General features: G+C 33.6%; 1 protein-coding gene across 1 annotated transcript; it reads right to left on the minus strand.

The window, feature by feature from the left end:
* Window positions 1-388: 388 nt before the first annotated feature.
* On the minus strand, window positions 389-2,991 carry LOC129940389 (uncharacterized). Its single transcript, XM_056048704.1, has 3 exons — window positions 2,569-2,991; window positions 1,178-1,383; window positions 389-1,114 (listed from the first exon to the last, which is right to left on the minus strand). Exons 1-3 carry the CDS (start codon window positions 2,799-2,801, stop codon window positions 738-740), a joined length of 816 nt encoding a protein of 271 aa, XP_055904679.1. The 5' UTR covers window positions 2,802-2,991; the 3' UTR covers window positions 389-737.
* Between the last annotated feature and the right edge of the window lie 12,383 nt (window positions 2,992-15,374).

The raw sequence follows: 15,374 nt of genomic DNA on the forward strand, positions 1-15,374 counted from the left end.
GTGTTTTTAAATAAGCTTAAATGCAACACAAAAAGCAATCATAATTTCTTTTTTTTTTCTCATCATCAAAAAGTTACCTCACATAACTTGGCCCTGAAATTTTAAAGCCATCAACTTAATCATCATCAAAATTACCATCATTGGCTTCATCATCACCATCATTGGCTTCAATATACCTGCTGGCCATTTCATTATTTATAATTTCATTATATTCTCCTGAGATTGGTTTCAAAATTTATTCAAATTATGAATATTTAATTTATTTACAATTTGCAATCAATTAATTTTGGACTTATTCAAAATACGTTTAAATATTTATTGAATTGCTGAAAAAAAATATTGTTTTATTAAATTCAAATAAACAAATAAGTGAAACAAATTTAATGTATGTACTTAAAAAAATAAGTTCTTTATTATTACAAAAATGTAATTAACTAGAAACACACAGGGTGACCTCGTTTAAATAAACTCACGAGAAAAAGAAGAACTAAACAAAAACATATATAAAAACGAAATTTTGTAAATAAAAACTGGCACAACAACAACTGTCAGATTTATTATATGAGTTTTATCATTTTTATGACATTAATTTTCTTTAAGTTTTATTTTTTACAACAATTTGTTACTTTCTCAACAACTTTTCTCGGCATCTCTTTTTTTATTTTTAAATAAATTAAACTACAAACTAAAAAACAAAAGGCACAACTCTCGATTCCTGCTGCACCATGGGACATCATCTATTGGGTTGGGATTTGTGCTTTGAAGGCCAATTCTTGCGCATCTTCTTCACTGTCCTCCAAATCGCCTAAGTTACGGGCATATGGATATGAAGAACCACCCGATGACCAGCCTTGCTGGGCAGGTTGTTGCCATCCGGCAGAGTTAGCTAAGCCAGCAGCACCTCCAATACCACCAAGTCCGCCCAATTTTCCAGCTCCACCGAACAATTTCGACGCACTCACAGCCAAGGCCAAAAGGAAAGCGATCTTAGCGACAACAATGGCCTTGGTGGCGAGCAGAGCCAAACCGCCCAACATAAGTGGCACCAGGGCAAACAACTTAGCACCAACAGCCAAGATCAATGGTCCCATGAGTTTCTTCATCTTACCACGACCTAGAAATGCATAGTTTGACGTTATAGTTGCGGCAAAACTTGTTTGTGATGTATTTTTCTTACCTTCTTCAATGGCACGGGCAACCTCTTGAGTAGTCTCAGTGGGTACCTTGACTTCCAAGTTGTGTGTTCCGAAGAAATCTGTAACCGATTGCATAGCCATATCCATAAGACGTCCATTTCTTTCTTCAGCTTCGGTGGGTAGTTCAGACATGATGTCATTTTCGGACAATGCCTTGGCGCTGCGTGCAACTGGAACTGCTGCATCTCTGCATAATATTCAATTACAAGATGAAAGGGAGAAAATAGATAGAGATTTAGTTTAAATTCACATAACAGTACAAAAAATTGATATAAAACAAGAAAATAAAGGAAAATGTTTATGATATGTGAATGAAATTCGAATAAAAAAATGTCGCCGTTCTTTCATTGAGATAACACAACCTCTTTCAAAATTTTCGTTAGTTATTTGCACATCACTATAAGTTATGTAATGGGAGCTAGTGATGGGCAAATCGTCTGTCAATTTTTAATTTTTTTAAACATTTAAAAATATTTGTTCATAAAATATCGAAAAAAACTATTTGAAATATAAATCTTCGTGAATGTTTAATGTTCTTATGTTCTTTTACAATCAGCAGTAAAGTTCATGATGATATTTTTGAAAGGTGACAATGATTTAGAAAACTTTTTAGGTAGATAAAAATTCTAAATTCTGACTTTTAAACACCAGAGAAATAATTAATTGACATAAGTTTCGAAATATTAGGGAATGTCAAAGTAAAAACGTCAAAAAAGTGAAAACGTCGTAATAATTTAATGTTAAAATTTAAAGTACAACTTTTTTATCAATTTTGACTTGATTACAAATATTTTAAAAAGCTAAATCTTTTTTTTTTAATTTGACAGTTTACAGATAATCTAAATTTGTTAATGTAAAATTTTGACAGAATGCGAAATAAGCAAGAAATTGTGGAAAAAATTACTAATTATAAATCAAAATCCTATTTTTTTAAATTTGACAGTTTATAAATAATTTAAATTTGTGAATGCAAAATTTTGAAAAATTGCGGAACGAACAAGAAACTGTGGACAAAATTTGTCAACTTTACTTATTCCTTACAATAAATTTAATATTTTTAAAACTAGTTAAAGTTCTTGTATTTTTTGTTTTATCATCTTGACTAATAATCCAGAAGACATTAGTTAAATATTTTCAACACACTTTTGATTCAGATTTTTAGTCAAGTTCAATGTTTCGTTTTTTCGTACAAAATTTATAAATTTTCTAAATTTTTCCAAACTAAAAAAATTGTTAAATCTTTCTCTTAAACATTTTGGACTAAAATATAAGCTTTTGAAATATTAAGTCAGTTGAAAATTAGCACTATTTTGCACACTCAGTCATCACAGTCTTTTTTTTTTGAGAAGTTATAATTTTCAAAAATTCACACCTTTTAAATGTTATTCCATTAGTAACAACAATATTATTACTCCTTGCAGCACGATTCATTGCGGTTATTCCTTTGACAGCTAGACAAGTTGTTATATCATCACTTTCAAAACAGGCTCCAAGATATTTGGCTGCCCTCGATAGGGTGCCTTCACTTTCGATTTTGTTATCGATAACACTTGGGGCAGCTGAGACTGCAGCCAGCAGCATAACAGACACAATAAACACTTTCATTTTTTTAATTTAAATTTTATTCGTTGTTGTATTTTAATCTCAAAACCGCACGATGCTTTTTTTTACAATATATTAATTTTTTTTAAGGCTTCACTTTAAAGAAGAAGTAAAAAAAAACACTAAACTTAAAACAATCGAGCTTTGCTTTGATGTATCGCTAGTGAGATGTGAGAATGATTTGATGTACTTGTCCGGACACTGGCACCCTTTTATACCACATTTAAAAATAGTCGCTTTTTGGTTGTTGGTTTTTTGTCGCATGGTGTGTTGCAGAGGCAGAGCAACCAAACCACGAGTTATCGTGATTACGTATACGCCTTTAACTCAAGCTTCAAGAGCCCCTCGCAATGTCTCCCCACCCCGAAATACCGAAGACCGAAAGACTGCATATTATACTCCACAAACAGTTATTGCCATCCCTCATTGCTCAGCGTCATATACATGCATACATCCATACATACGAGCATAGTGTTAAGTTGATATGCTATAGTGGCGTACATTGTTTAACCATTGTTAAATCCACGACCAGCGAAGACGGCGACGTCTACGACGAGATGATGGCAGCAGAAGCAGCGGCAACAGGGTAAGAAAGAGGGGGTACGATATTTTTCGTCAATATTTACTCTCACGCGAAAAATACACAAGAAACCGTTAAGCAATGCAGCGAACGAACCATATAACTGCAAAAACAAATTAAAATTATACCGTCAGTTGCTCAGTTGTGTCGCCGCGCTCGCCGCCGCCTTTTACGTCTATATGGTTGTTAACTATACCAAGCCCGAGAGAGAGATGCTTTATCGCTGAGACGCTCATACGTACATAAGTATAAGTTAAGGTAAGCTATAAGGTAAGGTACTCACACGGTTGACAGTCAAGGTAGGTTCGGCTTTCGGCATCGTGCTCAGTGTGTTTAGCCTAAATGACAATCAATGATGATTTTGCGCCTGCGAAAGCCTATAAACTCACGTTGTTGCTAAAGACGACGGACAACAACAACAAGTTAAAAAAATACCAAAAAAAGCTGGCTCAAACAATCATACCGCAAAGTAGACTCGCACTTAATGTTCGGTCTCACTTACCACTCATACCAAGACCAACAAATGCTTATGGTCAAGACGCTAAAACGTTCGGTAACTGGTCAATTTTGTACATATTTACTCTTTTTTCGAAGTTCCAGTTCAGACGAGTGAAGCTAATTGTAGTGATTTTCTTGTCATAGCTTGAAGCCAAAAGTACAAACAAAATCAAAAAAGAAAAGAAAACAGTATCTTGAAATCGTATAACAAGCCAAAGCCACATAAAGCGTTATTTAGATTACTCATACGCCATGTGTACCCTACCCATGGTCTTTTTTTTTTGTTTTCCAAGAAAAAGAGTTACGAGCACGCATAGCATGGAGTCAAGGCGGAGCTCTGGATTTAAATCATGAGTTAATTCTTATGAAATGGATTTGAACAAAGTTTTGGTTTATTTTTTAATTTGAGTTTTTGAATAAAAAAAAAGTGGACATTCCAGATTTTGTGTGATGAGGAAAAAGAAACAAGTTCAACATAAAAGCTGCTAATTTGAGGTTTCTGCATGTTGATTATGCTCTGAATGGCAGACGATTTACCTAATCCAGAGGAGACAGGATGTCTAGTGAAATATTTTAATAACTTTTAAATTTTTGGATAATTGAGCTAAAAATCGCTATTTCATACTAAATCTTCTTTTCTGGCAGTTTTCTAGATGAATTTTCTTAAAATTTTTGCTTTTCATGTGTTGTTAATGTTTTTTAAGTATGCACACATGAAATCAGTTTGAGTGTGTTAGAATTATCTTAGAATTGAGAGATTTTATGTATTTTGTGTCGACATTATACAAAAAGAAAAGAAAATTATAAAGTTTTAGGAACCATACGAACTAAAATTCAATTAGAACAATTTTTGTTTGTTTTTAAACTTTGAAATTTTCTAGCGGTGCTTTGGAGATGGTTTCAATGTTAAAGCAACCATACTGCAGTGGATGTATGTTAGTTTTAAGAAAATGGTTTTGAAATACTTTTTGGTGCAGTTTTAATTTTAATTTGTTTAGTATTGAAGAATTCCAAAAAGTTATTTTGGTTAAAAAAATCGTTTTTATTTTGTGTGTGTAATTCAAGCTAGAGGCAGTAAACGAGAAATGATATACTGGAAATTTAGAAGACACACTTAAGTGAAATTAAGTTTGGTAAAATTTTAATTCTTGGATATTCTTGTATACAAATAATATACAGAGTACGAGTATCACATAGTTTTTGTTGAAGTCCATTAGGGATGATGTAAACCGCTTCAATCTATTTAACATAAGAATTTTTAATTCTTGTTTAAAAATGTAAATTCTCTTGAGTCATTTTTAACATTTGGTTCAAGTGTTTCGAAACTATGCCAAGTTTTTTTTTTGTAAATGATGACTATTTCAAGAAAATCATACAATCGGAGTCAATCTTGAAATTTAAAGAAGCAAAAATGTTATTAGCAATATATAAACACATATGTTTAAAATGCCACAGAAAACTCATAATCTTCCAATCTACATTTTGAACAAAAAATAGCTTTAAATCGCTACAAATTAACAAGGAATTAAAATATTGACGTGATTATTGTGACAGTTTTAAAATCATTGCACTGTTTATAAAACCACACTAACACTTTTATACATTTGATAGGCTACTGAGTTCACTACACCCAAGTACGGTTAGACCATTTACAGTGGCTTACAGCTTATTTGACCTATCGTATATTATTAAACTTATGAAAGAATAGTTCTTAAGCGAAGAAAGGTATCAGAAAAATGAAAACGCTGAAAGGTTCAGTAGGTTATAACGTTAACAAAATCTTTTCATTTATTTTACTAAGATTAAAAGTGAACAAGATAACAAAAACAAAAGTAGTACCCGTAGCGTGATGGTTATTGCGTTGGACTGTTATGCAAATGGTCTTGGGTTCAATCAGTGCCTATGCTGCCTAACTTTTTTCATGGCTACTGCCTCTTGCGAGAAATTGACAAATCCTCCAAGAGTTATTTTTGTCATAAAAAGTGCTTTCTCAAATTAGCCGTTCGGATTCGGCATATAAACTGTAGGTCCCTTCCATCCCTAACAACATTAATCGCACTCAGGAATGTTTGAGAGTTGTAAGTCACTAGAACCTGGTTCTTCATGGACTGTTGCGAGACCTAATTTTCTTTTTTTTTTGCTTTTAACAAAAGCAAAATTAAATCAATTATTCAGTAATATAGCTTATTTGATCCATTTTAAATAAAAACTTAATAAAAAAAGATTTCGCAAATTGGTGTTAATTTTAATATTTTGTATGTTCACCCTTTTCTTCTAATACTGCCTTAAGCCGATTTTGATTAGAATCTACAAATTTTTTGTCGTTTCTGGAGGGATTCTTGCCCATTCTTCAGTCAATGAAGTTTTGAAGTTATTTTTGTTTGAAATGTAGCATTTTCCAATGTTTGTATCCAAAAAGGACACCAGGTTTTCTATAACATTGAAATTGAAATTTGGGACAGTCAGCCATGTTTAGGCAATTCCTGAAGTATGTTTCGGGTCATTATCTTGATTAAACCGAAACGATTGTCTTATGCCCAATTGTTCTGCGCTTTGGAGCAAATTTTTGTTGAGATATTGAGATAAACCATTTATCCATTGTACTCTCAATGAACTCCAGCTTCCAAACTCCGGCTTCTGACATGCAGGCCCAAACCATAACGTGATCACGTCCATGTTTCACAGTCACTCTGAGATTTTTGCCCTGGAGCTCTGTATTTGGTTTGCGACAGACATAATATCGCCCGTCAGATCCGAAAATGTTTAACTTTGACTCCTCCGCAAATATGACTTGCCCCCAAAAGCTAGAATCCTTTCTAATGTGTTCTTTTACCAACCTAAAACGACTGTCTCAATTTATCTTGTTGGCGTTTTTCGAGCAACTCTTCCATTAAATCCGTTATTCTTCAAAATGCGTCTTATAGTTTCGGCAGAGCAAGACTTTCCGAGCTCGTTTTCCAGCTCACTAGTCAGTTTTAATGCCGATAACTTCGGGCTTAGCTTCACTTTGCGCACAATGTATCTTTCATCTCACGCAGTTAATATTTTGTTCGGAACATTTCTTGCTTTGTTTTTTACACGGTTTTCGAAAACAAAACGGTGACCATTGACAATTTCCGCTCTTTTCTAGTTGTTCAATTGTTGTTCGCTTTAACATGTGCTGCTTTTATGAAAAATAACTGAAAATAATAATTTTATTTGGAAATACAACAAATATTTGGAAATACAACAAAATAAGTTGGTTAAATTGTTATTTTAAAGATTAAATCTTAATTAAAGTTCCTGCGATTGTACTTTTTTAATGCATTTTATTGTTTCGGAAGTACTATACTCAGTTAAATGTTTTAATAAGGGGTGGGTCAAATAATATATATAAATAAAGGGTTTCGAAAGAAGGATTCAAAGCACAGCACATTGGCTTGAAAGACACAGAGTGTCACATTCAAGTAGTTTAGCAAAAGAACGAATCTTTGTTTTTGAAATGATGTTTGAAGTTTGATTCTAGGGTATACTAGTAAAAATTCTAGTAGTGCAAGTATAACGCCTGAGCTCCTTGACGGAAGGAATACAGCAAGTAATTTCAGTAGAGTATAACTTCTTAAAATATCTGTTAAAGTGGGTGGTAGGAAATAGACATTAAGAATATGTTTAAGTGACGTTAATGGTTCAACACTGTTTTTTTAATGCTATTCAAGAACCTTATGTAACTAAGTAACTGGAGCACCAGCCCAAAAATGGGGGTTATAATTAAACTTTGGACGAATAATATGCATTCTATATAATCCTGATGACTTTACTAACCAATTGCTTCTAAATCGAAAGAAGCAGCGATTTGCAACGGTTATACAAGTGCAAGTGCTTCTCCTGTTTAATACCAAATGTGGTAAGCGTAATGAAATAGCCATTGAAGAACAAGATTGTGAATCTTAAAACGAATACAAAAATAGGCTGGGATGCGACCTACACTGATAACTTCCCATCCCGTCTGCCGATTTGTCTTTCTTAAAAGTCTGTATAGGTTTTCGTGTTGAGTTAAAAAAATTTCAATTGAACTATTTAAATTTTAAAACTACCAACAATATAATAAAGAAATCATATAAAGAAATAGTTTAGTTTGAAAATTTTGTTTTGTTAAATAGACTTTTAGTTAAAAACAAATTTTTACCAATTTAAGTAGCATTTCTTAAATTTTTACAAATTGGATGAATGAAATTAATTTGAGTGATATCAAGAACCGAATATCAATTTTTATCAAATTTTCTTACTATTTCTTGTAGATCTTATTTTTTATGATAAAACGAACTGTTGGATTTTTATAAAAAAACAACTTAATATCGATAACAATATTTTCTGTGAAATTAAAAAAGCTTGAAAACAAACTTCAAGCTATTGAAAAGCTATTTGAGTCGAAAGTAAATTTTTACCAAGTTTTAGTACTGTTTTTTTGATAGGTTTCTATTTTATTGTAAAAAAACTGTCAATTCGATTTTTCTCAAAATTTTACGGAATATTGAAAACAATATTTTTTAAAAGCTAAAATTAGTTTAAAGGTAATATCTCAAAGTTTTGAAAAGATGTTTGAGTCGAAAAACAATTTTTAAGAACTTTTGTAATTGTTTTGTTTAGGTTTTTATTTTTTGTAAGAAATACTGTTTATTCGATTTTTCTCTAAATTTTGCCAGATGTTGAGAAAGCTGTTTTTCGTTGAACAAAATTGTTTTAGAGATAAAATCTCTGGATCAATTGTATCTATTAAATTTTGGAGGTGATACATTTTTTTCAGTTTTTTTTTTATTTATAAAAAAAACCGTTAATTGGATTTTTTTTTCACAAATTAATAGTTGTTTGTTATCACGTTACAATATATAATATAAAATTTAATTCAAGTCATTAGTGTCATTTGTTTGTGAGATATTTAGGGTTAACCTGCTATAGTAAAAAAACACTCACGGAATTTTCTTGAGAGCCCTTTCTGAATTTGTCTGCCTTATTTTCTGTATAACACAATTTATTTGAAGTCAATATCTCTTCTGGTTCTCGAGCTATGGACGACGTAAAAACGTCGTGAATGTACGGACGTTCGAACGTACGTACACACGCACGCACAGACATCTTTCTAAAAATCTGAAACAATGAGAACTGTCAAAATTTTCAATTTGACAAATCAGACCCATTATTGTACTCAAACAAGGTGAAATAGTACCAAATTGGTTAAATTTCACTTGCACCAGTGTGAGTTGCACAAAGCATTATGACATAAAAGTTTTGGAATCATTAAGGTTTGTGTGGGGCATTCTGTTTTAGACTTGATATTATTTACAACTTTTTTTTTGACGAAGTACTGATTCATACAAATCAAAGCACGTATTTTCGATTAAATTGCCATATTTCAAACTCTTCTAAAAGCTTTTTAAATATGTTGTTAACAAATGTTACTTTCTTTAATACAATGTATAAATCTTTTAAACTGTTCGATGGAATAAACCATTTTGGAAATATTTCTTGATCTAATAATAACTGACCAGTGATTTAATGGCCTTAAGGAAGTAAGTAGAATCAGTTCTAAATCAAAACAGAACTATGTTTTTAATTAGTTAACCCCGTGCCACTCATTCATCCGAAATATATTTGTAATAAATAAAAGAAGTGAGGTATAGCTTAAGACAACCACTACAAAGCTTAGCTGTGTATCACAGAAAACCTCTTATCGAGTGACGAGAAATTTTGAACAGTTGGACTATACAACTACAACTGTATTTATTATATTGCTTAGACACCATGACCATGTTACATATCTTATATATTCCCATCTCCCGACTTGAACCATTCTACAATAATACTCACCTTTCCAGGAATACTATCTTCTTACCTTAGAGTCTTGCCTTGGCTTTAAGAAAACGTGATACCAACATCTGATATCCGTATTTTTTCAGGTAGTCAGGTCGTTATCAAATCTCTGGACTCTATAACAGTCCATAACTGTCGATCATCTCAATGGAAGATAACATAACAGTTTAGTATTTACCTTTTCTGGGTGCTGGGAAATAGAGACATTCTAGGGAATTGTAAGGCAGATGAACTTAACAGAAATGGTACAGCACAACCTATTCTACCACGTTAAGATAATACTTGCATAGCAACCGAAACATGTAAACCAACAAGACGCTATGAAGAAGGCAAACATCAGGTGGAATAACATCACCACTTGCCAGGCCACGAAAAATATCTGGCCTACACACACAAAGCGCCCAAAATGCTTGCTATCTCTAAGCAGGTCGCATTTAAGTTCGATAATCAGTGTCATAACCGGGCACCGTCTAATAGATAGAGTATGCGTATTCTCAAATGACTTTTACAAAAGCTGTATTGATGAGGAAGAGACCTCCTTTGTACATGCTCTAGCTCAAAAACGCAAGACTTACCTAGAAGAAATCTTCTAAAACGATCTCAATCATATTTACATAATCAGTCATTGAGCTTAGAAGAAGACTTCAACATTTACATTAAACTGGCTTAGGTATGTCCTTATCCACTACGGACAACTACTTTAACCTAACCTAACATACCTTTAAGTTAAATTTTAAAGAAAACATAAGAAGAGATTATTTTCTCAGCTGCACATCAAGAATGTGGAACTGATTAAACAAATATGAAATAGATTAAAGAGTAAACTAAAGGAAGAACAGAGATACACTCAACTAGTATATATATTTTAACTTCACACACAACAATAATGCACCCCTTTGTATATAATATATAGAGCCTATAGTTTTCTGTGTCAAAGAATATGTTTTTTTGAATATCAATTTCTCCCAACGGAACGGCAAGCCTACATATGTCAACAACAATAACAGACAAAAGTGCTTTACAAATAAAATAAGTAATACAACACAAAAAAAACCTAACTTCATCATCAAACTCACGTTCATGTTTGCAAAGAGAGTTTTCATTTTTATCCACTTATAATCGGCCTTAAAATGTTTTACGTCGACTGTTCTTTTTGTCTCTTTACGTCCACCAGTCACACCTAAAAACATTTTATCTATGTACATGTACATACAATTTAAACAATACACATTATACGAGAAATTCGTAGGCACATAAGTTTGTAAATGATTTCGGTTTCTATAATATGACTTCAAGAGTAAATTCCTACATGTTTTTGCCCGAAAACTTAATTACGAACGATTTAGCATGCTATCATATTTAAAACAGTCTGCACCCAATTCATAATAAAAAAAAAAGAAATAATATAAAGTTTTATGATTTCCACGAAAGAAGTCTTAGAAATACGGAGCCATTAAGCTTGTTTGTAAAAAGAGAATACCTACGGGATAACTTCTTATAACTTATTAAACATATTTATGAACAACATACGAAATAAAAATCAAGTTATCAAAGTTATAAGGGCATTATTGTATGTTATAAAATATAGGTTGGATTCAAATTACTTATACATTTAACCCTACTTGAAGCCATCTAAATGGTTTCAACAATAAAATTTCAATTTCAATAAAACTGAAATTAATAAATTGTCTGAAAAAGGACTTATTATGTAACACAATATACTTACTATATTTTACCATTAAAAAGGTCAAAAATGATAAATGAGATAAATGAGCAATGTATGGTGGAATGGTTAAGTGAACCTACTTTAAAGTTCATAAAGGATGCCTCTTACATATATGTTCTTATATTTTGGGTTTCGGTTCTTAATATGGGAAAATAAAATAAATCGTTTTATAACCCATATTACTTAAGTTGCGTGTGCCAGAAAAAACGATTTGCAAAACTTTTGGGAACCATTTAATATGCCTCTTGTATAAAAACATACAACAATTATAGTCCTTGGATGTTTAGGAAAATATTAAAAGGAATGAATGGGGCTATTTCTTAAATTTTAAAAACAAAATTCAGAAGAAAACGCTTCCAAACTAAAAGAATGAGAAAATAAGTCATACCTTAATTTTATAAAAATCGATAAATCATAAATATTACATTTATTAACTTATTCTTCAACCAGTTATTCTGATTAAGAAATAAATAAATACAAACTCAAATAAAATTTTTAAAAAAATGATTCTGGGATGCAGAAAACTCAACTTACTTGTTGTTCTGAAGGAAGAATTATTTAAAAAAAAAAAAAAATTTGACCAATTTCAGAGGATTTCGAGTCAAAAATCATAAACAATTATACATTTTTCGAACATTTTCATGAGAAACAAATTCATTTAAACAATTCTGTAATAAGTGTATTAATTTTCATGTCAGTGGATGTCACTTTTGAAACTGCCATCTTTTGACATATGAGATAAAATAACTTACTTACATAACTTTTTAACTTGCACGTACAGCAAGCCAGTCTTTCAAAAGACCTTAAAACCACTACTAGCAGCCGTTATGTTTTCCAAAAATGATGCAAAATATAAGGCAAAGGCGTATTAGTTATCATTTAACCCATTTTTTAACTAAAAATTCTGATATTTCTTGGAGATCTAAGGTATCTAGAATCTGAATCAAAAATTTTGAAATAAAATAAGTTTTATTTTACAGATAATAACACAGAAATGGAAGACACATGCATTTAAGAGGACACAAACGTCTACAGGTTTTTTCTCAAAAACCCACCTTTGTCTTCTAATTCCTAATCTTTAATTTCCGCTGTTAAGATCGGGTGCGTATAGTTCCTCAAAAGGCGATTGGTTCCAACCCCATTGAAAAGTAATTGGGGTAGCAAACAAGAGAGGGTGAAAAGGTGTTTCCACTAAGGCACCTCACCTTTCATCCAGACGGCAACGGAGGAATTTTCGATATGGATTCAACGTTGGCGTTTACAGTTCCAGTTAGGTTGAAAGTAAACTACTTATAAGCCAACTAATAAGCTAAGGTGTTAATGCAGACTCTCCTTGGTGTTTAATAAAGGTACGGGTCCTTAAAGTCGTGCTTTAGGGAGAATTCCCGACCACGTAAAGAAAAACTACTTGCAAATCTTCCACAATCCTTGGGTACGAAAGAATTTACTGTTGATAGCCCACGCATAAAAGACTGAAGGACAACGAACTTCGGATATGCACGTGGATTGAAAGATCCCTTAATAGACCACGTGCAGTCGAAGAATTGGGGAAGGCCCTCGACCGCCATCTAGAAAATGCAAAAAGATAAAACTAAAAACGCTTAATTCGGGAACATTTGCCTTATATGTGCCACAGATGACGATGACAACACCAAAGATATTTTCTTCGAGCTCTTATATTAAAGGATGTGACCAGTGCTTACGATATTAAAATTGTCCTTGACGACTCTCTAGATCAATGTGCGTCAACAAGACTCACCATATTGTGATCGACGTTAGACACGCTTCCAGCACCATAGATTTCTGAACTTTCCGAAAGGCAAACATTGGCTTGCAATAGACCAAAGGCAAAACAGTGGGACACTGGCATAAGATACAACGTAGAACGGCTACAATCACAAGTGATCGCCAAATCCTTCTCCGACCGATTAAAAAATTACCTCTTTGGAATTATTCTGCCCCAAAAACAATTATAAGCTGCCTCTGACATCCTGGATTTCAAGCAGTAACCAAGAAAAAAGCCCTGGTATTATTAGGAATCGACCGGAAAAAGCAGTAAAACAATGCAACACCGAAAGCAGCAAGAGTCTATCTATAGAACACGAGAGAGCAATACTGACTTCTTAGAATGAAAAAGAGAGAGCATGAGAAGCGTAGAACCGACCGACGGCGACGGCTGCAAAGACGAAAGTGGAAATATCATAGTGGAACCGCAATGGAAGAATTCTGCAGACTATAAACCGGCAAAGACGAAACGAATATAGACAACGAAAGACAGACAAAGTAAAGAAGTAAAGATTGCCATATCTAAGCTCAAGTCTAAAAAAGCCGATGGAGTAGACGGCTTGAATGCCGAGCTCTACAAGGCACCTGGAGATAATTTGGTTAGGAGCATGCACCTATCTACATATCCTATGAATGCAACCTCAGTATTGTTTTGCCCAATACTGAATTAAGGAGGCCCCCTAAACTGCACCAATCATAGAGGAATCAGTCTACTTAACATTGCTTACAAAATATTTTTTTCAGTAATATGTGAACGTCAAAAGCCCACCGTCAACAGCCTCGTCAGTTTGGTATTAAACCAGGAAAGTCCATAGTCGATCAAATATTTACATTACAGCAGATCCTCGCAAATGACACCATGTTCAGGGACGAACTGTATAAGGCCATGTCTAGTTTTGGCAAACTTACCAAACTCGACTGTTTGTGCAGTGTGGAAGAATTCACGCTGCTTCATAACCTCTAAACAACTAAACAGAGTCTTTCGATGTCAAAAAAAGCTTAAGACAAGGTGATGTGCTGTTATGCGATTTCCTACGAATCGTCCTCAAAGGAACAATGTAGGGCTCCCACGTTAACACAAGATGCACTATCTTTCAAAAGTATTGGTCAAAACGTCACCATCGACAGATGTAACTTTGAGCTAGTCAAGGACATTGCAGATCAAACGAAAAAATACTCTTGCTAACCGCTGTTTCTATAGGCTAAGAAAGTAATTGAGTAGTAAAGCCCCCACTTTTTGGATGACGCAGTCGGAGACATCAGGACACTGAACGACGACGTCTTGGACAAAACGTCACCATGGACAGCTATAACTTTGAGGTAGTTAAGGACTTTGTCTACCTAGGCACCGCTATTAATGCAGACAACGACACCAGAGCTGAAATCAAACGAAGAATAACTCTTGCAAATCGCTGCTTCTTTGGACTTAGAAGGCAATTGAGAAGTAAAGTCCTCTCTCGAGCATGTAAAATCACCATCTATAAGACACTCATCATCCCGGTTCTCATTTATGGCGCTGAGGCCTGGACCCTGTCAAAGAAAGATGAGAGCGTCTTAGAATGCCTCGAGAGAAAAATTCTTCGGGTGATTTTTGGTCCCGTACGCATAGATGGAGAATGGAGGAGACGATATAACGACGAACTGTACGGGCTGTACAGCGACACTGACCTAGTTAGCAGAATTAAAGTCCAACGGCTTAGATGGCTAGGTCATGTGGAGCGGATGGACATCAACGCACCAACCAGACCTCAACCAACTTGGCGTGCGAAACTGGAGACAGCTAGCTAGGGACCGAGCTGGCTGGAGACGCATGTTGGTTGAGGCCCAGGTCCGTCCCGGACTGTAGCGCCACCTTAAGTAAGTAAGTAAGTAAGTCTGAGACATCTAGATGGGCTAGATTAAGAAGCTTGTTTAGTAAGGCTTTAGTTCAGACAGGACTGAAACGCCACTTTAAGTAAGCAATGTTCTTAAGCTAACTTCAGTCTTATTTTAGCTTGATTTTGAATAACTTACTAAAATGCTATAGTACCCGTAGCGTGATGGTTTTTGCATTGGATTGTCATGCTAGCGTTCTTGGGTTTAAACCCTACCTCTGAAATCTTAAGTTTTTTTTTTACAGGTACTGTTCTTAACTAATAAT

Source organism: Eupeodes corollae, chromosome 1, assembly GCF_945859685.1.
Source record: "Eupeodes corollae chromosome 1, idEupCoro1.1, whole genome shotgun sequence".
Classification (NCBI taxonomy): Eukaryota; Metazoa; Arthropoda; class Insecta; order Diptera; family Syrphidae; genus Eupeodes; species Eupeodes corollae.

Excerpts from the sequence above, each read along its gene's own strand:
- LOC129940389 (XM_056048704.1), bottom strand. The coding sequence starts at position 2,801 with ATGAAAGTGTTTATTGTGTCTGTTATGCTGCTGGCTGCAGTCTCAGCT. Across the intron at positions 1,384-2,568 it reads AATGGAATAACATTTAAAAG|AGATGCAGCAGTTCCAGTTG; the intron begins GTGTGAATTTTT and ends AATATTATGCAG. Across the intron at positions 1,115-1,177 it reads TGCCCGTGCCATTGAAGAAG|GTCGTGGTAAGATGAAGAAA; the intron begins GTAAGAAAAATA and ends ATGCATTTCTAG.